Source organism: Denticeps clupeoides, chromosome 5 (genome assembly GCF_900700375.1).
Source record: "Denticeps clupeoides chromosome 5, fDenClu1.1, whole genome shotgun sequence".
NCBI lineage: Eukaryota > Metazoa > Chordata > Actinopteri > Clupeiformes > Denticipitidae > Denticeps > Denticeps clupeoides.
The window spans coordinates 25,239,206-25,264,094 of NC_041711.1; the positions used below are offsets into that span (position 1 = coordinate 25,239,206).

A 24,889-nucleotide genomic window follows, 5' to 3' on the forward strand; every position below is an offset into this window, starting at 1 on the left:
TGCACACACACACACACACACACACACACACACTCTCACCTACGGTCAATTTAGAGAGCCTGGTGGAATCTTGTGGCAACACAGGGAGAGCTTTTAAACTCTTCACAGACAATGTCCTAGCCAGGATACAAACTCACCACCGTGGAGGAGTAAGGCCACATCACTAACTGCTGTACCACCACCATGCGGCTCTTGCCATTTAAAGTGACTCTAAAAAACATAAACGGACCAGGTTTTTGTGATTCCGCAGCAGGATTTTCCAAACATTTACTACGACAAAAGGTTCACCTAGAGCTAGAATTAAAGGGGTCACAATGCTGAAAAATTTGCATTTATATTGTGCCATTTAGGAGACACCCTCAGAGTGTTAGTTACAGGGACAGTAGCTACATGGACAGTCCCCCTGGAGACCCTCAGGGTTAAGCGTCTGTAAGTGGTAGTAAGTGGGGTTCGAACCTGTGACCTTGTTCAACACAGTGAAGACAGGACGGTGACATTGCCAAGAAGACATTGGACAATGGTGAAGGGTTGCAAAATGAATTCCTTTTTAAAAAGAAAAAAACTGTATTTTTGATGAGACCAACGGTGTTCTGTTTTTTCCTGCAAAAAAATGTTAGCCAACATCAAATACAATTTTAAAGACATTAATTTAGACTACATCTGTTACCTTTGATATTACATTGTGTAAAAGTGTATTTGTGGAAGTACAAATTGCTAATGCAGCTTTGGTTCCAGCTTATGTTGATTTGTGTTATATGTGTATATACGTGTAAATATTTAAATGAAAGTTGCTCAATACCCCAAGAATAATTGAGAATGAACTTCCAAGAGAATGAGTTTCCAAAGTTTGATATACTGCACAACTACATCAGACCAGGTTCTGTTGCTCAGTCACACAAAAGACACTTGCATCATGGAAGGTGCCTTTGTGCACAGGGTGTATCACAGGGATGTAGGTGTCACTAACTTTCAGCCCTTGATCAGTGTTATTTAAAATGGAAATGTAATTTATCTTATTTTTTATATCCTGTACACAAGAACAAAAAAGAACATTTTAGAGTTCCTATGTCGTTTTGAAAGTGAATTAGACTGCAATATAAGCCATGTCCCACAAGAGGGCCCTCTTACACACAAGACAAGAATGCATTTATATTGTGGCATAACTTTTGATGAAAAAAAAAAAAAAGGTTTTAGTCTCACTATGAAAAACATAGTATTAAGTTAAAAAAAAAACATTATAGTGCATTAACAACTGGGACCAGTGGTGGTTGCTTTGTATTTATAAAAATATTAAAGTTTGTTTTTTAAATGCTTTTCCTGTTGAATTGGATAGGATTGATTTACTATGATTTTGTACAGTGAAATGTTACCAGGCATCTGTTGGGAGCTGGTGGCAAGACTATACCCAGTTAACTACTGAGGACCTGCTAAACTGCCCAGAAGAGCTTTCAACCTCTCGGTACATCTAATCTGCCTATAAATAGAGAAAAGAAGGATGGAGGGCAGGATGGGGTTGGAGGAGGGGAAAGAGCAGATAAAGTGGAGGCAGCGGAGGTAAAGGTGCAGTTGACTCTCTATTGACTGCCAGTATAGGCTCTTCCTCTCTATAAGGGTTCTCAAGGCTGTCTGCAGCCTAATGAGGGGCTTGTGACCCTTCACCACCACCATGTGTCTGACTATGATGAGTATGTTTGCATGTGCAGTATTATCTTGGCTGGTGAGTAAATTGCTAGTCTGAAGGTAGCATTTGCAATAATTTTTTTCTCAAAATAAAAATGTATGTTTGTTACAATTACATTGCGATAAAAATGTACCTTAAATTACGAGATTTACAGGATGGTAAAAATTAATATAGTTTCATTAAGGTTTAGTTAGGTTCATCAAAAGTCCAGGCCTGCTTAATCAGCTTATGTCAGCAATACTTAATGCACTTCTCTGGCTTCCTCCCTCTCTTTCTCTCCTTTTCCACCTGCTACTAACTGATCTGATTAACCATTTTCTCTCAACGAGTGCTACAGCTCTCATTCTCACACATACAGTCTATAAAAGGATCATGCCACTATGTCTGCTTGTGTGTGTCTGTGTGAAATCTAAATGCAAAGAGTCATTCATTTTATCTCTGGAGTCCCTGATGCCATCCATAGTGAAAAAACTTTTTCTCACTTTTGCTCCTTTTGACCCTTTGACCCAGAAAGGCCAGAAAGAGTTGTGTGAGAGGGGAAGAGGGCAGAAGAGAGGAATGTGGACGAGCCACCAGCAGCATGGTGAGTGGGCCTCCAGCCTTAACCTTAGGGTTGAGAGGATGAAAAAAAGAGGATGAAATTTTGAGAGAGAACTGGTTAAGATTATGTTAACATGACCAATAATTGGTGACACTGGCTGACAAAAAAGGGAGGGAGACAGCAGAAGGCCAGAATGAAGGCTCCCATGCCATTCTAGAGATAAATAAAGGACAGGGAGATACAGGGAAGTGACAGAGGACAGAAGACAGAAGGGGTGATGAAACACACACAGTGGTGATAGTGGAGTTATATTAGGACACACTGGAGTGTGTGTGGGGAGTATTGACAGCTCTTTGGTTGTAGACTGAATTTTTGTGCAAACAGCATAAAACTTGATTTGATTAAATTTGATTAAAAATGGAAATGGAACACAATATGTCACAAGTCCTTAAAGGGTTTCACTCTATTGATTAAAAGAAAGCTTACACCAACCTTCTCTTCACAAAATTAATTAATTAATTAATTAATTAATTAGACGCTTTGGCTTTAATCTTCTCTAGTGTACTGTTTCCTCAGTGCTCTGAGTCATTGTCCTGGTAGAATCTTTTTATTGGCTGGTTCTCAGTGCCATGGAGATTTTTATATATGTTTTCCTGACTGCTAATTTAAAAGCATCCTGCTACAGCGCACATATCAACAATATTCCCAAGACCTTGCAATGCTTGTTTATGATATCACTGAAGTTTCAGATCTGAGACATTTTTGCCTCACTTTATATCATTTAAAAAGCAAGAAATTTCAGCACTTCATCCTGTGGGGTCTAAAATAATGCATACATGATAGTTAAACAATCTAAAACCTTGCTTCTCAAACTGTGTTGTGTACCACTGGTGGTAGATGGAGGCTGCAAGATTATTATTATTATATTTTCAGCTGATGTGTAATGTTGTTATTATTTTTAATATCCTCAATGCTGAGTTTGAAAGTAGATGAGAGCGAAAATCAAATAGTTGATATTAAGAATACAATTGTCCTATGCTTCTGTATTTAACATGATGTGTGCAAAGGGTCACATCAAATCAGCTCTGACTAGCTGAAATGGGTTGGACTTGACCAAAAAATAAGTTTGGCAAATAATACAAATTTACATTTACATTTACATTTACATTTATGGCATTTGGCAGACGCCCTTATCCAGAGCGACTTACAACGTGCTTTCAAGTTACCATCGATGAAGAGATCAATTCCAGTTCACTAGGACCCCAACTATGAATACATCTATTTAATTCACTCTGTTGTAGATTCTGTACACAAAGTTCGACAACAAGAAAATTACAATTTAATCTAAATATTCTTTAAAGAGGAAGGTCTTGAGCTGTCGTTTGAAGGTGCTCAGTGACTGAGCTGTTCTGACCTCGAGGGGAAGTTCATTCCACCACCGAGGGGCCAAGACAGAGAAGAGTCTCGATGAATGTTTTCCTTTGACCTTCAGAGATGGAGGGACCAGGCGAGCAGTACTGGAGGCTCGGAGTAAACGAGGTGCAGTGCGAGGTGTAATAAGGGCTGTGAGGTAGGATGGTGCTGCTTGGCTTTGTAGGCCAGCATCAGTATTTTGAATCTGATGCGTGCAGCTACTGGGACCAGTGGAGGGAGCGTAGCAGAGGGGCGGTGTGGGAGAATTTGGGAAGGTTGAAGATCAGTCGTGCTGCTGCATTTTGTAGTAGTTGTAGAGGTCGGATGGTGCATAGTGGTAGACCAGCTAAAAGGGAGTTACAGTAGTCCAGTCGTGAGATTACTAAGGACTGAACCAGTAGTTGGGTGGCCTGGGTTGACAGATAAGGGCGGATTCGTCTGATATTGTAGAGAAGGAATCTACATGAGCGGGAAAGATTGCTGATGTGAGTTGAGAAGGAGAGTTGGTTGTCTATTGTTACGCCAAGGTTGCGGGCTGTTGCAGAAGGAGAGAGCTGCGAGTTGTCTAGGTAAATAGCAAGATCCTGATGTGGTGAAATGAATATTAGTTCAGTTTTGGTGGGATTGAGTTGGAGGTGATGGGCTGCCATCCAAGACGAGATGTCGGTTAGACATGCAGAGATTTTGGAAGCAGCATGAAGATCAGAGGGAGGAAAGGAGAAGAGGAGTTGTGTGTCGTCAGCATAGCAGTGGTAGGATAATCCATGTGAGGAAATGACCTCACCAAGTGATCTCGTGTAGAGGGAGAAAAGGAGAGGACCTAGCACCGAGCCTTGAGGGACACCAGTGGAGAGTCTACGTGAGGTAGAGGTGGATCCTTTCCAAGTCACTTGGTAAGATCGCTCATCAAGGTAGGAAGCAAACCACTGCCCCGAATTCCAAGCCTCTTCAGGATTGACAAGAGAGTCTTGTGGTTAACGGTGTCAAATGCAGCAGAGAGGTTGAGGAGAATAAGAACTGATGACAGTTTTGCCAATCTGGCTGAATGAGCTGTTCTGAAGCCAGACTGGTTAGGATCCAGGAGGTTGTTCTGTGATAAATGGAGTGATAGCTGGTTGTAGACACAGCGCTCAAAGATTTTGGATAGAAATGAGAGGAGGGAAACTGGTCTGTAATTGTTAATGTCTGTAGGATCAGCAGTGGGTTTCTTTAGGATTGGAAGAACCCTGGCTGTTTTGAAGGCGGATGGTACATGGCCAGATGAGATTGAGCTGTTTATGATATAAGAAATGAAAGGGATGAGGTCAGGGGAGATAGTTTGACACATTGCAGAAGGTATTGGATCTAGTGGACAGGTGGTTGGGTTGCCTGTGGATATAATCTGAATGATTTCATCAGATGTGATCTTAGAAAATTGAGGAACTGATAAGTGGTACATATTAATTCATCAAAACTCACAGAGGCTTGCATGTAAAAATTGATGAGTGCCTATTATTCATACCCATTTCAACCCAACCACTTTTTTAAATGTCTTCTGTCATCTGTCATTATTCACCTGCAGCCTCAGCAGGACACTGATCCTAAATTCCAGCTTACTTTTCTGTGAGACTCATAAAGACGCACCTCCTCACTTATTTTTAACCATTTATCTCATTTGAAGCTGGCTGTTTGGATCAATGGAGTCGCTTGCAGTTGAACTCCAGCTTCTTGGAAGCAGAGGACTGATTATGTCAGCATGGAGGTCACAGGTCCAGATGTGCCCATTACTAAAAGCAGATAAAGCCAGTGATGATGCATAACCTGCTCAGCCAGACAGTAATCTCCTCTGTGCCTCCTGTACTTTCATTAAATCAAATATAGAAATGAAAATGTTTTCATTGTGAAGTAATCAGCATCTGTGCATGTTAGAGATTATTGTTCACGTGTCATTTTAAAGATGAGGACTGTAGAATCATAAATTCCTTCAGGTCTATCTGCTGGCACTGCTGACATCACAAGTGCATGGAATGCTGGCCTGCCTGCGGTGTAGCTGAGCTTTCTGATTTGGCTGCTGCACATTAGAGGTGGGCTGAACGTGGAAGCAGAAAATATTAATGTCCAAAACTGGTGTCAATCACTAGGCATTGGTTCTCATCCTGCTGCACTGCAGCTCTGCTCAGCACTGCTGAATGCAGACTCATGGAATGTATGTGTGTGTGTGTATTTTTGTCTGCCTCTGACAACATAAATCATTATTTCATGAATCATTATTTCAGATTATGCTTATTTTAATAAGCATAATCAATGAGATGTGATGAGTAAAAAAAAAAAAACTTAATGCAAAAAATCTTTAATGCATGTGTACATTTGGCAGTGTATTAGAATATCAGTGTATTTCGAATTTTTGTATGAAGAAATGGCATGTAACCTTGAGTTTGTGTTTAACCTTGTCAGCACTGAGGCCATGATGCCGAGGTGCAGTAAATTCACTAGGGAGATGACTGCCAGGGGGGGTCACCCCTGTCACATGACCCACCCAGGAGGCAGGGACAGAGTGTTGCTTAGCAACACCCCCCCACCCCCCACCCCACACACACACACTTCATAACCTCCTTCATCTCTCCTTCCCAGTAAAGAGAATCTGTGTGTGTGCATGCGTGTGCATGTGCGTGTGTGAGACACAAATAGCAATGCCAGTAAAAGAAAGGAAGGAGGGGGATTGACGTCCTGTTGCTAAATATAGCTTCTCTCTTTCATCATGGCTCCTTACTCATAGGCTGCAATGGAGGAGAGCAAAGTCAGGAGAAAACGGTGAAGCAGAGAAGAAATAAGACAGATAGAGAAAAAAACAGTTTTATTACAAACAAAAGGGTGTTTTGTTCTTTCATTTTAATCATGTGAGAGTGTTGGTTAAGGTGACCTGCACCCATCTGAATTCTGTCCTTGCTCAGTGGAAAAATGTCTGAAGTAAAGATAAGTAATCGATAAGAAATTGGTAACAGACAGCAGAACGTTACAAACAACTGTAATAGACAGACAGGATTGTTGTTTACAAAAACAGCAAGTAATTTTGTGGACGCACATATCCTCTGTTTAAGGAACAGCATGTATTTTGTGTCTTTTTGTATCTTTTCTAGCTTGTATCTTTTTTTGTAATTGTGATTCATACATCTGTTTAGAAGGCCACAATGTTTACTTTATTAAACAGGGTATCAGCAGAACAAGGACCTTGGAAACCACAGAGGCACACTGACACACACTCACACTCCTACACACTGACTCACATATATGTGTATATTCACAGATATTCATACTCTTAAAATGCAACATATAACACACATTCTGAACTGGATGAACTGCAGTCAAGGGCAACTCAGTTCTCTGCATGTCAGACAGTTGTTCATGCGAGGTGATATAGGCATTTTCTGCATATGATGAGCTCTATTCTTGCGCATCTGTTCAGGATATGAACCACCATATCAGATCATCATATTTCACATCATCATGTGCATTCCAGCCCTTTATATATCCCAGGCCATTTAATATGACTTAGACAGACTGTCCATTTATGGCTACTAAATATAGAAATGAATAAAAGAAACAAGGATATTGTGATGCAGGCTGTGTGAGTTATATATGCACGTTTGAGTGCAGACAGGAGCGCCAGGCCCTCACGTCCTGCAGCAGCAGAGTCGGATCAGCTCTGCTGAGGCAGCAGACTGCAGACAGCCGTTTGTCAGCCTGACTCAATGGGCACAGGCCTCAGCAGCACAGCTGGAACCCACTTCCACTTTGTCACAAGGAACAGAATGGGGTCACCAGCTCTCCAAATCTACCATCCGCATCAGTACTAGTGCTAACATACCAGAGACAGGAGGGGGGGATTAAACCCAAGAGAGATGCTGTGAGCGCTGACATAGACAAAACAGAGAACAAAACTAGCAGCATTACAGAGACATAGAGAGAAAACCTGAGACATTGGGGGAACTAAGGAGACAGAGAGTGTTATATGTACATGTGAAAGTCAGAGCTAGCACAAGCTCACTTTGTGCCAGAAATTTAAAGAACAGTATGCAAGTAAAGCGGATACTAAAGCATATTTCAATCCCTGCAGACAACCTATTTAGTTCTCACATACCAGTTCAGACTAAATAAGCAAAGCTGTCGCTTCATTTTCCACGCAAATAACACTGAATATTTGAATTTGCGTTAATTTTGTAATTGCAAATAATGCCATGAATGAAGTGTGATATGTGATTTTCCTAAACCAATTTGATGTCTGTTCTTGTCCCTGCCCCCTTGGCCCTCTGTGAAGTGAATGTCTTATGCAATCCAAGAGTAGTCAATTTAATCTGGAGGGGGGTGACGTCAGATTGTCTCTGTCTCCCTGTGAACACAATGAACTCTCTGTCCTCTCACACTCTTACTGTATGTGCCATTTTTTGCCTTTCTTCATATTTTCTTTCTTTCATTTTACAGTAATACCTGTAGTTAGGGCTGTTCCTTCTTTGTCCTTGCAGATTTCCTGTTAACATTTTCAGTGTGATGCCCTTTAAACAGAGCAAAGAGCGGAGTGATTCTCTCTCCGTCTCACTTCTCCCTTTACCCTCTCTCTCTGCTCGCAGTTCCCCTGCAAGGTCGTTCCCAAGGACAGGCTTGTTTCAGCATCTACAGTATGACTGGCCCGTTAGCTCTTAAAGCGACAGCATGCCAGCATGCACATGGCTTCCTCCCTGACTCACTGCCGCTCAACATCATATTTTACACATGCACCATACCACACAATGGGATGAGGCACTTAGACAGACACATTTAAATTACTCAAGCCAATGCTATATTCAAACAGAGGCATCTTTTACAATGAAGAGTTCATGATACATGCATGTTCAAGGTGAAGGACCTCTTTAATAAAAGCTAGGACTTCATCCTTATAGTGAAAGATTACTTGTTTTTCAGGAAGAACATAAGTGATAATTTGGTCAAATTAATGATCTTTTATAATCTGGAGCAACAAAAATTCACATCAGAAACACATCTGCAGAAAAGACACATCAGGAGTTCTGTGACCTACCAGTGCATGAAATGGCCTCAAGCTGTGATGATGCTATCATAATCACATAATCCTAAGGGATCAGAGAGTTGGAATCATAACATCACTCACACACATTACACATTATAACAAATTAATTTTGAAAATGTACCCTTGCAAGCAACTCTTATCTACAGATTGACAGCTCAACCTGAAATTCAGGTTTAAGAGTTTTTGTACTTCTTTAGATGAACAAATGAAAAAGAAACTAAAATAGGTTTATTTACTTTAAAAACATATCCAGTGAAATATCCAGTGGTTTAGCTTTGTCTTGTACTTTATATCATACATGTGGTCACATATTTGAATTCTCTCAGCCATCGCTCCAGAGGCTGATGCTATTATTAAAATCTTTAAAATCTTTAATATTTCAAAAGGGAATGGAATGGTGCATACAAACACATAAAGAAGGCGTAATAGTCTGTCCCCTCCCTGTCAAATGCAGGATTGCTCTAATGGAAGGGATGATAAATTACCAGTTTACTGGTGGGTGGCAGTAGCCTAATGAACCAGAAGACCATAAAAACACAGGTTCAAACTCCACTTACTACCATTGTGTCCTTGAGCAAGACACTTAACCTTGAGTTGCTCCTGTCCCTACTGATTGTAGGTCACTCTGGATAAGCTTGTCTTGATAAATGCCATAAATGTAAATGTACATTTATGTGACTTTGAATGTGACATGGTTGTTTGTGCCAGATGGCCTGGTTTGAACTTTCATACACAAACATTTGTACCAAATAAAGTGGTCAGTGAGGGTATTTTGTCTGCATTAAGTCCATGGTGAATAGCTCCTCTGTCAATGCCATGACTGATCAGTCACAGTTAGGGTGGACCTACACAACAGTGGGTGGCTGTCATGTTGTGGTTGATCCACACAAAACTTCATAAATAGGATCTGGGCCAGAGAGGCCAACCTATTTCTGGTTAGCTGGGGAGCATAGAGATATAAAAGAGATTCTCATTAAGCCATATCACTCACAGGTCAATTTTCTAATTTCAGAGCTACTGTTGGCCCAAATATACTATAAGGGTATGTTACTGTCAGAATTGAAATAGGTTTATTGATTATAGATTTGTCATTAATACTGAACCAAACACTTTCATATGTTTAAGAAGCAGTTGAAAACCCCCTTATTCAAAAAGAATTTCAGATGAATCTAATACTTACACATGCACATGCACACAAACTGCACAAAATAAAAAATAAAAAAATTTTCGTCTAGCACTTAACAATTTCCGAGCATGTTCTTTTTTTCTGACAAGTTAGGCCTTATCAGGGCTCTTAGTTTTGTAAACTCAAAATCTATAGAAATTCCTGAAGGGACTGCTCCAGCTGGTGAATAGAGCCACACTTTACTGTCTGGATGGACTAAAAATGAAGAATAATCCTGTCTGCAGTTGGGATGTTTTGCAGAATCTGCAGGATTTCATCTGCTATGTCACTTACAGTAGGGCCTGGAATGTGATGTCATCTTTTTACCCTCACATCTCTGGTTTTTAAATACCCTTTAAGGCTTTGTGTTCATTCTGGGAACAGAGCAACATCTGTTTTAAGTCCGACTTGGCTGTGAAAAAGACTAACTAGTCTTTTAAATATATTTTATCCACTTAGGGACCATAATATCACACTTTAAACATTAATCCACTGAAGCTCTGGACGTCAGTACCATGGACAACTCCCCAGCCTGAACCACTGACTACCTGGAATTACTTGAATAAAAGGAGTAAATAAAACAGTGGATCAAAAACTAAGAAAACAAGTTTGGTTCTGCCAGCGGACCCTTTCAAGGGGGTTTGGGGGATTTTCCAATTCAGTTCTGTTACAACTGGCTAAACTGCAACTTTCCCTACATTTGCCACACATGCTTTCAGCAGTGTGCAGTGATGATCACTAAAACACTCAACTGCTAACAGTTCAGGAGAAAATTACATGCAGCGGAATAACAACGGAGCTGCATGGTGATCTTAATTACAATAATAACATAAGAGGCAGTATGTTATAATGTCATGTGTGTGCATGAGTGTGTGCCTATTTTGTCTCTCTCATGGCCATCTGACTCTTATACCCTCCCATGACTCTTCACCAATGTTACTTACACCCTTCCTTCATCCCTCATTGATTTTAATTATTCCTCTGCTTTATTTCCTTTCCTCTTCCTTCCCCAGAACAGTCAAACACGGTTGCTCTACATTCTCACCTCGTTTTGCTCTAAACTCCACTATAATTGATCCTTTCACTCATTTAACTACCCTGTCATTCTGTGGGTGCTACAGCATGCTGTTGACCTTTACATGCAGATGCCCTTTCCCAGTCCTCCGTTTTTAAAGCATTCTGTTTCCTTTGCCCATTCCTTTTGACCTTCTCTATTTTGACATATTCCATCGTCCTTTTGTTTCAGTTGGTCTACACTTCTGATCACCCTTTCCTCTCCTCTTGTGAAGAGTTTGTACATCTCCTTTCTTGCTGAATAGTGATCACAGCAGTGATTGTCAGATCATTATAAAACCAGATTAGAGAGGTTCACCTTCACTCACCCATTTTGAACATTATTATTTGTCTAAACTGCAAACTATTTTGCTGAGTCAACATGATTCTGTCTCAGACAAATTAAAGCAGCATGATGTCTTGCTGTTCAGTTAAATAGTAAAATATTAACAAATAAATAAAAAACAGAGTTTATTTTCAGTGGGAGGTCAGTGTCCTCTGCTTACATTCATTAAATAATACAAGAAATAAGATCAAATAAATGCAAAGCAAGAAGGGATAGGTTTGTGTCAGAAATGTTTAAATCAGCCATATCATGAAAGCCCACAGCCAGAATATCCCATCAAGCACCCAGATCTGAGGAGAATACCATCAGAGATAATACCATTAAAGCTGTGAGGAAGGCAAAATGACAAACCACGAAAATCAGGAATTACATAAATACAAACCGAGTACAAGCATTAGCTCATGCTGCACACATCTTTCATGTTCCCCTCGTTCCCAGTCCCCACTTTTCTCTGAGTCAGCACTATGATGAGAAGACAAGGTCACCTGACTGTTGTTGCTGTGGAGACTGGAATTGCCTTTTTTTTGCCTTCCTCTCTTTACTGCAATGTTGAGAGAGAGAGAGAGAGAGAGAGAGAGAGAGAGATCGACAAGCGACAAAGAGAGAGAGAAAGAGAGAGAGAGCAGAGGTTAAAGAAGGATACTGCATGAATGGTGGCAGCCATTTTGGTTTGTAGGAGACAAAAAAACTTTATTAGCAGCACTTGCAAAGGACAACATTGACAAGCTGCACAGCCATGCAAATAAAAGAACATAAAATCATCATGACATATGATGTAGACATGCCTGTAATCATCACCATGTAACATATATAATATCACTATATAATGTTTAATATTTAGCATTGTACAGAAGCATTATATACTGTTGGAAAATAAAGGTAATGTCCAAAATTGCAACATATTATATCTCAACCCAACCCTCAAACTAATTAGATGAATGTCTTTATGCAAAATGAGGGGAAATGGTATCTTTCTGATTCATATAGCAGGTAAAACGACAGGCTTGCAGTCTCATCTGCTGTGTAAGTCCCATGCTTAATAGGCCCCTCTATGCGGTAAGTCCTCTCAACGTTTTCCTAAAAGCTACAATCCAGATAACACACATAGATCAACTGTCACATCAGGCCTGAATGAACAATATTTATTTAGTTTTTGCTGAGTCTCTCCTCAGGCTTGAAGTGAAATCAGCTTAAAATAAATGTACACATGGAAAATGAAGTGACAGAGTAAAGAGATGAGAACGGGACATAGAATGTTTATGCAAATACGTATTTTATTAACATAAATCTCCATTAACATTAATATCTCTATCTCTATGCAATTCAACTACATTTCTATAGACACTGTTGCAAGCAGTCACCCCACACAATCTTTAACCCAACCCAGGGTGGTCCACACGGGTGTCCTACCCTGGTCAGTTTGCCATACACAGTGGCCACGTCCCCAGTGACCTCACAGCAGGCCGTGCACGACATATGTATACGAAACTGGTTCTCCAGAGCAGCAAACATGCAAACATTGGCCGTGACACCAAAGAGTCATGGCATGACAGTCAGAGTGCATTCTCATCCATAGTGATGGTCTAATGCAGGAAGTCACACATAAACCAGTTTCCCTTCATTTTAAATCCCTTGGATTAGTGTGTAGCTTCTGCATTGCTTAAATGCTTCTCTCAGAATCTTTGGTCATCCAGGTCTTATGCAGAGAATATGTTTTAGCAGATAACGCCAATAACCTCAAAGTGGAAATCATAATAATAAGCAGGATTCATCATATAGTTGTTAGTGAAACAGGCACAGTTGACAGGTTATTATTGGTTATTTAACTCTTTTGTGGTGTTCATATTTTTGGTGTGAACTGTGAAGTCATTATGTTAGATGTTTTTTGCAGAAAATGAGTCTGTCAAGGAATTTCATGTTAAAAATATATGTGCTGTTTTGGTAAACACTGATGACCAACATCACACAACGATTATATGTTCTTTCTTTAGTGTACGTAACCCTCTCAAGAAAACTGTTGTATGTTATTGCTAAACTACAAAAGAAGTGAAAGTGAAGTAAAGTGTAATTGTTATACACAGCACAGCACGCGGTGACACAACGATGTGTCCTCTGTTTTTAACCCTCACCCTTGGTGAGCAGTGGGTAGCCAGGCACCCGGGGAGCAGTGTGTAGGGATGGTGCTTTTCTCAGTGGCAACTCAGTGGCACCTTGTCGGATCGAGATTCGAACCGGCAACCTTCTGGTTACGGAGCCACTTCCTTAACCGCTAGGTTAATGTTTACTGTTATTAATGTTTACAATTACATTTCCGGCATTTACCAGATGCCCTTATCCAGAGTGACTTACAATCAGTAGTTAAAAGGACAGTCCCCCCTGGAGACACTCAGGGTTAAGTGTCTTGCTCAGGGACACAATGGTAGTAAGTGGGGTTTGAACCTGGGTCTTCTGGTTCATAGGCGAGTGTGTTAGCCACTAGGCTACTAGCACCCAGTCATCTATTTGGCTGAAATGATCCTGCGGTGATCCTTGATGATCCAAAAAAAGAGGGTCACAGAACTTGGAGGTTCTTACCATGCACCATTTTAAACAGCCTGGAAGGGGTCATCTTCATCTATTAACCACAGCACCATGTAGGCTGGCAACTTTCTCAACCTGCAATGCAAGAGACCTTCTTGCAGATGTGCGTGCAGAGCAGCTGAACCCCCAAGCCCCTAGGCATGCTAATAGTCCAGGAGGGGTCAGTCGCTTCTGCTTTGCACACAAGAGCTACATGACCAAATAGATCCAATTCGAGTGGAGATCAGACATGGATCAGTGTTAAATTTTCTCTCATATACAAAACCATCTTACGGGCAGGATGGACTACACCGAGGCAACACTCAAGGTGGACAACATGCTCAGCACAGGCCACGGCGACGTGCGGAAAATGACGGAGAACATGCCATGCCACGGACATACGCCACAACCACAAAGTTGGTTTCATACAATTAATACACAGACAAAACGTTAAAATACGCGTTCATTTTACAGAAATGTTGCTTGCGGTTCGCGGTGTATCTGCCTGGCAGCCTTGGAATTCTGCAGTAAAAAAGGAGGGGCACGGCAGCTCATTGGACGATTCTTCAGCAACGAGCGACCCGATTGGCTGAGGCGTGCGTCGCCGAGGAGACGCTCGGACACACCATTGGTCAATCCGCCCGTCTGTGGGAGGGACCCCGCCGGCTCGGTTTATGAGGGCCACACGCTACACCCCTCGCCGCCTTATACCGGCGCTTCTTTCACGGGCGGAGTGGTGCGGAGCAGAGAAGGGAGCACTGCGGCAGCTGGCGGCGCCGCGGAGGGACACAAACTCGCAGAACAGCGGGGCAGCGCGGCTTCTTAGTTTTTGCCGGCCGTAGCGGAGCTGTCATAGACCTGCATCCCTGCGTGATGCGCTGCCGCCACTCTGATTTCATTTCAAAGTTTATTTTCTAACCAAATATAAGAACGCGCGTTGAAGGTTGTACCGGAAAGCCACTTTACTTTAGAGTGTACCACTTATTTTGTACCAAAAACCACTTTTCTCTCGACAGTGCAAACGTCAGTGGGGGTAGAAACTGTTTTAGGTTTAGTATAGCTGTCGTTTATGTTCTATGTCGCTTTACCTGTGAGATCCGAGACCAAGACGCCTTTCTAACTCCACATCACCTGATCGTAAAAGGACTGACTGCGCAACCATGGGGGTAAGACCGGAATCTAACTTTTTTATGCCATTTCCCGCAAGGGATTCACGAGAGAGAAAAAAGGTGCACATTTAACCGCACGAATAGTCTTCTGTAGCCATTCGCCCCAATTACTGTGCGTAATGCGGGTTTTTTTTCTGCGCGGACATCTCGAGTGTCAGAGTGACATTGACTCTAATGCGGATTTTGTGTTACCTCCTTCTGTCAGACTGCGACAAAGTGCTGGGACAGGTGGAGCACTTTTCAGATCAGCGGCCCTATTGGTTTCCATTTCAATGCAATGGTTTACCAGGGCAGCTTTTTTTTTGCTCTTAACTTTTATGATGTTTTGTGCTTTAATGAATTAAGCATGTTTAGACTTTAACTTCGGAACAGGATGTAAACGAATAGATGATTTTATTTGAAGATCTGATGTGCGTAATCGGTTGACACTAGTCAGGAGCTCCCCAATGACACCTCTGCGTAATGTCGCCTGCGAGGCCCGGACAGTGCAGCAGTGTCCGTTCTCTCGCATGAAGTTCGCGTGTCACACTGTGAGGACATTATTCACCCCCCCCTCCCTTTAAATCCCTCCCCCACCCCCTGCCGATAACCCCGGTTATGCCCGATTCTGATTGGTCTTCGGCGGGTCTCGTGTGAAGGGCTTTGCGTAAAATAACCTTCCGAGGACGCGGGCATTGCGCATTTGTTCCGCGCCGCAGACAGCGTGGGCTGCGTGTGACCGGGATGAAAGTGATGCTTGTGATCCCGTCAGGTTACCCATGCGTCATAATGCGGTTACCCGAAATAAGACTCCCGGCACCTAATTCCTCCCCGGAGTCGGCGGCATTGCCAGCGCGGTCCCGCTAATCGCCCGCTGATTAAAATATCGCATTGTGCGAGGGACAATGACGAGGTCGGGATTTTGAGTTGTGGGTACACGCTGTGCGGACAGAACACTGCGTCAAACAGGGCGCCGGAGGTAGTCCTGCGTGGGGAGACGCTCCAGACAGACGCACACAGACATACGTAGAAAAAGCAAATTCCAACCGGACCACGATTACTTCGGAGGTTTTAGGAGATGAAGTAACTCTGACTGCAGATGTGAGCCAGTTGCGCAATATCCGCCCCACAATGCGGTTAAACTGCTCGGAGTTTGCCGGTACATCCGCAGTTCGAACCACGCAGCCGATCAGCGGGGAAAGTATCGATTAGTGATTCTTTTTCACAAGGACGCGCCCGAATGGCACAAGCCGACGCCGTGGACACTGCGTCAAAAAAGGAAATTATATTTTAAAAAAAACCATCTAATACGCATACAAAATCGCCTGTCACGTCACGTATTTCCTCCGTGCGGAGAGCGTCGCTTGAATCGGTCCTTGAATCGAACCGGCTGCTGTAGCGCTCGACGCGCCACGTGACGGCTCTGACGCAGTGACGCTCGCAGCGTAAAGCGCGAGGATTTCTCACGACCCGGCTCCTGCGTCGGGCGCGGGGCGTGGCCGGCGGAGTGGAAATTCCCGACTCGCTGATGGGATAGGCGCGCGCCGAGGAGGGGGCGTGGGGGTCGCGGGTGGACGCTGACGTCACCGCTGGAGCATCATTATACCAGCAGCATCCCAGCACATGAAATAAACTACACCAACATGATGTGTGTCGTGTGACTATGTGTGCATGAATGAGAGTGCGTGAGTTGATAAAAATAATAGGAAGAAGTACAGTCATCGTGGCTTTTTTTTTTGTTGTTGAAGGGGGGTGAGCAGTGAGTAAGAATGGGTCTAAATAAAAAGAGGAACTGGAAGATGGAAGAACGGCTGGCGAGCAGCTGGGAGAGAAACATGGAGGGGCAACGGGGCTGAAGAGGATGATAGAGGGACGGGTATATAGCATGTGTATGTGCAGATCCGATTACTGGATGATTACCTGGGATCAGTTTTCTACTGAGGCACTTAGGTCAGATTACCAGGCAGGATGCACAGGAGCAGAGACAGAGAGAGAGAGAGAGAGAGAGAGAGAGAGATTGGTTACATTTAGAAAACAAAGGAGGAATTGTTGTGACGTAGGTGACATTAACATGGGCAGATTAATGAGGAGGGCCAGACTGCAGTTGTCCATGTGCAGTATATCTGAACAGTCTTTATGTACTGTAACAGTATGTAAAGACTTGTGGTAATAGACTGATTAGGCCAAACTGCAGCGGCGTGACTGTCCTGACCCCTCCCAGTGACAGTTTGCGCAGTGCACCATGGTGCACTAGTGTTATCACCATCAGGAAGGCGACCAATGAGAGCGCGCCACTGGCCTCACTCGTCCAACCTCCTTTACGGGGCAGTGATTCGCACTTATCGATCCCCATCGACCCTCTGATCAATATGCCACCTGAGACCACAGTCTAAGTGTTCCTTACGCATTAAAATATTCATGACACTATCCTGGTCATCCAGTGATAACTTTATTTGATATTAATCTTGTAAGAATTTCTGGTGTTACATCTTGACAATGATTAGTTTGTCTTGTATTGCAATTATACATATGGCATGTATCCAGGGTATTTGGTTTGTTCGACTGACTGTACTCCTGTGGTACACCTTGTGCCTGATGTAAAGTTGGTCAGGCACATCAGGTTGGGTTTTAATTATCCGCACTCTGCTGTCCTCTCTGGTCGTGTCTGTCTGATCTCTGTGGACCTCACTGGGCCTCTGAAGGTCAAACTGTTCTCTCACGATGTACTGCCGGCACTGAGGTTGGGTTCCGGCGCAGCGGTGCCGGCGGTTTGCCAACGTTGCAGAAATGTTACAGGAATCGGTCAGGGTGGCCGAGAGTCAGGTTCCCTGCAGACGTCAGCATGATTTATTCATCTGATGCTCTTCTGTTAACTAGAAGCCTGATGAGATGAGAGCAAGGTGGGTGCAGAGCGAGAATGCCTCTTGCCCAGACCCATGCTGAGGGGCTCAGCTGCAGATGGGAAGTTTTAATGCATCTCGTTACCCGATTGCCTCTAAATATTCACAAATCATGACTGAACTAATGTAGGTTATTTCCAAGATGCAGACAGCAATTTTCTCTCTTCTGTTTTCTTGATATGTTTTTCTCTTTTATAAAATGGGCTGTTGCATTACATTTCAGAACAATTTCATCTGAAGTCATTTAAAATAACACATAGGATTATTTTGTGCAGTAGGCATTAGTACATACAAAGAAAAAAGTTTTTAATCCTGTTAAAGGCAACTGGAGGAAAACTATAAAGATATTTATCATCAGTAAGTATAGCTAAGCAGTATGTCAGAATGAAGATCAACAAATGAATTCAGCGAAACAGATCATGGCAACATGGCAAGAAGGTCTAACCTCACTTTCTTTCAGTGGACACACATACACTTATGAATAAGTGATTTCATGTGCTTTCATGTGAAATATCTACTTTCCGTAGCCAACTTGTATTAGCAATAATTCACATTATAACCATAGCCCTGCCGGAAGAGAGACTCCTTAGGCAACCCCTTTTCTGAAAGACAGACAATCGTTAAAGAGATTAAACAGATTTATGATGCCACTCAAGCAGGAGGACACAGGCTGAGATGATGCATAGGTCAGGTAATAAAGTAAAAAGTAAAAAGGCAATCAATATTGAACAGAATTTTCTGACTGTACACACAGAAACAGTGAGGGTCACCCAGAGCATTAAAAAAACATTTAAATTCTTCACAAGTTTACCATCTCCCCTCTCATGCAGCCAACACAGAGCTGCTAAACAGCTGCCAGTCTGAACTGATCACTGAATGGAGGGATGAACAGATGGATGGGGGGAGGAGATTTTGTGTGTGGGGGTTAGGTAAGAGGGGATTTGAGTTTTTTTTCATTTGTTAGTTTTAATTTTGCTGACACTGAAAATTTAGGACACTAGACCTTGTTTCTTGCCTAAAAATATGCTGTGTGATTTAGTTGTCAGAAAAATCTGCTTGTTTGTGATGTGGCTAATACTCCCAGACCACATTTCAAGAAGCTTTCTTGGACCATTTAGATTTTTTTGATTGAGGAAAATGGGAGAGTCTGGACAGTGCTCAATGAACTCAATGAATCCCTCCGTGCACTAATCAAATAATTTAATCTGCTCTGTTTTTAGTCTCAAAGAGGATAAAGGGGGTCTTCAGGCATTTTCTATTATGAAGCAGCATGAAGCCCTCCAGTCTAGATATTAAAAGCAAATATATTCAGCAATGGTGTAAAATAATGTATCATTCAGTGGCTTTTGACGATTTAATTTTCTAATTTATTCTTAAAAACACAAACTCTCAACTCTCACTAAACTCTCAATGCAGGATTCAAGCCTAAAATGACAGTTGTCATGACTTTGAGAAACAGATTCAGGGCCTTCTAGCTGTGACCTTCCCTCAGTCACATTGAATTAAATCACTCTGTTCAGTAAACTCAAATAAGGGAAGGCAAATGTTCAGGGCATTACTCACATCTCGCTTTCCTTAGGACAACTGTAGATGTCCTAAAGCTAATTTGCAATCCAGTGGAGCATAAAATAATTTCATGGTCATGTATGAACATTTGGAATTCCTACAAAATCATTTTATTTGGAGCAAAATAAGGGAAGAACAACTTTGACCTATAGCTGCCGTGATTAAATGATTACATAGCTGCCTTGACAAAAATGTTTTTCAAGACAAACATAGATAGATAGATAGATAGATAGATAGATAGATAGATAGATAGATAGTCTCTTATGCACACAATTATCCTTTATATGAACTCAACTGCCTCCCTCCCAAGTCACCGTAAAAATATTTTTCTTAGTCTTTATTTCTCAGAGGCAGGCCAGATATTACATGACATTTTCAACACTAAAAAACAACAAGTAGACTCGATTTTCCCATAAAATTCCATATTGACTGGTAAAACTAGCCCTGATGATCAGCAGGTGAGCAGGTTCATCTCCACATGTGAATATTGTTTCAGCAGGCGCCCATACTAAGCATCATGCAAGAGCTTTCTCGCTGTCGGCTCTTCTGAAGCACAGGAAGTTACTAGAGAGTCCAGTTACAGCACATCAATTATTAGTGATCAGTAGCCAAAGGAGGCCTCAGCGTCCAACCAGCACATGGCGCCATGTCTGTTTGAACATGCTAACAATGGCAATTTCAAATTCAGATCCAGGCTGATAAGTGAATACATATTGTTTTAATGGACACCACTCAGACAGATTATGTAATGTGCTTTTAAAAAAAGGTTCTTAGTTCTATATAAACATAATACATGCATAACCAATGAGAAAGAACTGACTGTTTTAGCCAGTGACTTATCTATGATATGAAGCTTGTGGAACACAAAGGGAACAGTCTGGTACATAACCAAGACAGTACAGATTTTAGGAACTAATTTAGAAGGGAGAAGTGGCATTTTGAATGTACATACATTGTAGAGGTTCTGCATACGTGTTTGTGTGCATGTCGATATATGTGTGTGTTTATCAGCCACTGATGCGTCCGTTGGAAGGATCATGGGGGCAGAGTGTAATTCCAACCTTTAGTCTCTACTTTCTTTTCTCTTTCAAGGAACACAGAGTGCTAAGCAAGATCAGCTTAAACACGAAGACTGAAGAGACACAAATAATGTTTTGGTGTGATTGTGATTTCTCTGCAAATCAAACTGATGAATCCCATCCATTAAATAAAGTTTGAAGGAAGTCATCTTGCCATGTATGGCCTGGTGGTGGATATATGTCAAAGTGGAGCTTGTTTGAACTGTGAAAATGTGAGTGGCCACTCCCTGCTTTGTCCAGGTGTTCAACAGGAACAGGCAGATACTGCTGCCTGCATTTGGATAAGTATTGCAGAGGCAGCTCTTTTTAAAAATAGAGCCAGACTCCGCCGCAGTGCAGGATGCTCTGCGGATGCTTCTGCAGGTTCGCCTCCACCTGCGTGTATGTCTGGTCGTGTGCTAAATAAAAATACTGACGTTAGAAGATTCTATCTACAGAAAAACCCAGTGTTGATTAAATATTTTATTCTACCTGGAGAGTATTTTAAAATTCAGCAAATATATGAATGTATCTTTTCTAACATATCATGATGGAATATCAGTGCTGTTCTCATACTTTATAAAAGATATATTGTGTGGCAATAAGGCCACGTAATATGAAATAAAGTCATACAGGAGTTTGGGCAAAAATATGAGCTGCTGGTAAACCTAGAACTGTATGATTAGTTTTACTAGGGTGCTGCCAACAGCTCCTGCCTCAGCAAAAGCTTTACCTTTCATGGGTCTGCCATATAAGTCATCTATGAGCCAGATTTAAGTTGCAGGTTCAAATCCCACTTACCACCATTGTTTCCCTGAGCAAGACACTTAAACATGAGTGTCTTCAGGGGGACTGTCCCTGTAAGTACTGGTTGTAAGTCACACTGGTGTCTATTAATTCCCTAAAAATAATTGTAAGTTAAATGAAGCCTCTGTTTTTGGTAGAACATTGTTTTACTTAGTGAAAATACAACTGTTTTCCACACACATTGTAGGGTATTAGCCTTAAGGTGGTGTGAGTTGGTGAAAGAATCTCCCCCAATCGACCAAACCTCTAAATGATTAAACCTGTATACATACCCCATCAAATGGTTTTCCCATCGGGTTTAAAGAAGGTCAGTGAAGGGGGACCCTTGTCCATGCCTCAGTTGACCAGTTAATGAATGGGAACTGTCATTGCCTCATGGAGCTGAACACACACACACACACATAGTGCTTCTACTTGTTACATTAGTGGCTGAGGGGTTCACCTTCGGAAAGGGGTATGATGTGTCTGGGGTGTGCATATGATTATTATTAGCAGGGTGTGGAGGTCAGGAGGACTGGAGTGAGGAGAGAAAAGTCAGCTGGTTAGTGGCATCGCCATCCATCACCACACACCCACAACCACACACACACACACACACACACACACACATTGCAGACTGAGATAGCGCAGGGTCAATATCTAATTATCAGAGTGGTATATGTGTGACCTGTGTCTCTTTCTCTTCCCTCACAAAACACTCTCCTCCTCCCCCACCTATCTCTCTTTCCATCTGTCTGCTCCCTTCCTCCCTCCATCCCTCTCATTCATTCACCACCACTTCACCTATTTGGGGTTTTTCATGTATGTGTGTGTGTGTGTGTGTGTGTGTGTGTGTGTGTCATCTTTCAATTGTGTCTGAGAGCGTATGGGGGATGCAGGCAGGTGTTAGCAGGTGTGCCCTTGGACCTTACACAAAGAGAGAGGAACACAAACACAGTGTGAAAGCATCCCTGTCAGCCATGAAAGTGTCCATTTCATTTAGGTCTGGCAGAATTATAAAAAAGAATGGCAATAAAAAACAATGAAATTATCTAATTGATTGAATTAGCAAAATCAAACATTTTGCTAATTCATAACAGACAGGGAAAAATCACTTCCCATTGTACATTTCAAAACATATATTAATATATTACATTAATAATTTATTTCAATTATTGTGTTAGATTTATTAGTTTTTATATTGCTAACATTCATTTATATAGACCATTGTGAACTAAACCTACTCATGTCAGTAAAACCTTTTGGAACTGAGAGTTTATTATGTGTGTGTGTGTGTGTGTGTGCATTACACAGCATATGATGGAAAATGTGTAATCGGTAACAGGAATTTGTGAAACAGTAAGTCAGTAGGTGGATGGTGTATTTTGGCTCAAGATCCTCTTTTCCATTCCGGTATCATTTCTAAGTAAATGTATAGATTTCCTAAAGCAAGCTTCCTGCTGGTGAACCACACACACAGATGAGATATTAGACCAACATCTCTGGATTAAGAGCTGTATTTTTCCACTGCATCTTGTCGCTGGCATCACATGCTCACACCTCATCCAAAGTAGACACGTGCGTCTGCTCTGCACCTGGTTTACCTGAGCAGTGTGCTGAGGACAGGTCGACATGATTTAATGATAATGTGGCCATCTTATCTCCTAAAACCTAACACCCCTCTAGTTGTTTTATAGGGAGACTGTTTTCTATTGGACCCTCCGATTTGAAAGCTTTGGCTTTCTATAATGGTGTAGATGTCACATTCAGACAGGCAAAATGACCCCAGTCACACACATCCAGCAATACATGAGCAGTGGAGCATAATATTTGAACAATTAATTCATTTTATGTGAACTGTAGTCAGATATCTGTGTATTTAGGCTCACAGTCCCTACTGAGTCTGGTCGGGGACATACCGACCTCCCTCCAGCAGGGGGGTTCATTCGCACCTTAGGCGAATACAAGGATCTCTGCTTTGACCTGCCTCTTTGGCGCAATGCCCTTCAGCACTGTAGGCGGGAGAGAGCCCGGTGTTCATTACAGCACCCCCCCCCCCCCCCACTCTGCATCTGTCACAGAACAGACTCAGCTCAGTGGTGCTTTTAACACCTCACCATATTGCCTTTAGCCTACTGAGACATGGTCCCTGAGATTACCCTCTTTTAGTAACGATTAACACTCTGCAGCCATGCTGAATCATTTATGTAGTCAAAGTTGGGCATTCATTTCATATCATTGATAATCGTTTAACGGTTAACTCCTTAATGGTACAGGACTCAGAACCATGGACAGCTACTCTGCATTATTTAGTTACCACAATTTATTAATGTAATAATGACATGTAATTGATACAGTACTGTGTAAAGTGCAATGTTGTTAATTAAACCAAAACATCAGTATCAAATATAGATCTCATATTAATTTACCTTAATTATTTTTTGCAGAATGCTCTCTTGTTTACCTTAAAATCTAACATTATGGGTCAGTTTTACTTAATAAACCTAGTTCTAACAACAGTGAAAAGGTCCAAATGGTGACAAATTAGCCCCTTCTCCTCCCTGTTGTTGAGCAGGTGTGTTAAACTTATTGCTACATGGCATCAAACTGGTCTGCGTGGCTGTCATCCTAGAAGGAAATGATGATATATAAAAGCTGAAAACAGTTTGCTGAAGAAAAAGCAGACTAGGGACATTTATACCGTAACCATGTCTCGTGGTCTGATGAGGCCAAGCTCAACTTATTTGGTTCAGATGGTGTGAGGCATGTGTGGTGGCTACCGGGTGAGGAGTACCTACAGTCGAGCATGATTCTGGGAGTGTCATGGTTTGGGGCTGCATTGAGGGCTATCAAGGTGTCATAATTGTCACGGTGCAGGCAACATGCCAGGGATGGTAGGACACATTCGCACGACTTTACAAGACAGGCGATTTTACTACATAACAAGATGCAAAGGTACACAGCGAAATGCACACAGAGGTACGTAAAATGACCAGGCAGCAACAGGGTGGAAACAGGGTGCAGAGGTTTGACTCAGCTTCTAGGAAGCCTCATTTAAATATGAGTAGCTGATCCTTCACGCTCCCGTTTTGTGCCTCCGGCTCAGCTCAGTATTGATTGATTACTGCGGCGTGCATCATAGTTCCCTGAGTGGCTGGCCTTCATCAATATAAGCTCCACTGAATGGGGCATCCCCTGCCTGCCTTGTGTGTTAACTGCCAGCCTTGTGAAAGGAATGGCCCTTCAGCAGTCATGAACAGAGTATGATGGTGTAAATGAGAGCGAAAATACAGTGGCTGGAAGAGCAGGATAGTGTAGAATTAGCGAGTCGTGAGAGTCATGTGAAGTAAATCTGATATCAATGTCAGTTTCAAGGCTGTGATTTATTTAAGTTTTATTCAGTTCATGAATTGCTGGAATTGCTAATGACTTCACAGTTCTGCTATGTCTGACAGTGAATTAAAACAACAGATTGTGAATGGTTTGTAATGATGCAAGTGTGTATGTGTGAGATAGATAGAGCATCTGCGTCTCTATAAGTATACAACTCTACCAGTCACCCAGCAAACCTAATCGTTGCTGCTTTGATGATGGTAATTCAATGTGTGTACCAG

General features: G+C 42.1%; 1 protein-coding gene and 1 long non-coding RNA gene across 4 annotated transcripts in view; one reads left to right on the forward strand and one right to left on the reverse strand.

The window, feature by feature from the left end:
• Positions 1-1,663: 1,663 nt before the first annotated feature.
• The window catches only part of atp1a3b (ATPase Na+/K+ transporting subunit alpha 3b), a 32,143-nt gene continuing 8,917 nt past the window's right edge, over positions 1,664-24,889 (forward strand). For 2 of the 3 annotated variants that reach the window (XM_028979473.1, XM_028979474.1), the window contains exons 1-2: positions 1,664-1,717; positions 2,196-2,264. In XM_028979473.1, coding sequence (XP_028835306.1) covers positions 1,667-1,717; positions 2,196-2,264 — 120 coding nt within the window. In that variant the 5' untranslated portion in view covers positions 1,664-1,666. Of the gene's footprint in view, positions 1,718-2,195; positions 2,265-14,520; positions 14,984-24,889 lie in introns of those variants that run through there. The other variant, XM_028979475.1, reaches the window with a different exon arrangement.
• LOC114789967 (uncharacterized) lies at positions 6,452-14,337 on the reverse strand. The gene is made up of 2 exons (XR_003749739.1): positions 14,290-14,337; positions 6,452-11,799 (listed from the first exon to the last, which is right to left on the reverse strand). It is a non-coding gene; the product is annotated as an uncharacterized LOC114789967 (long non-coding RNA).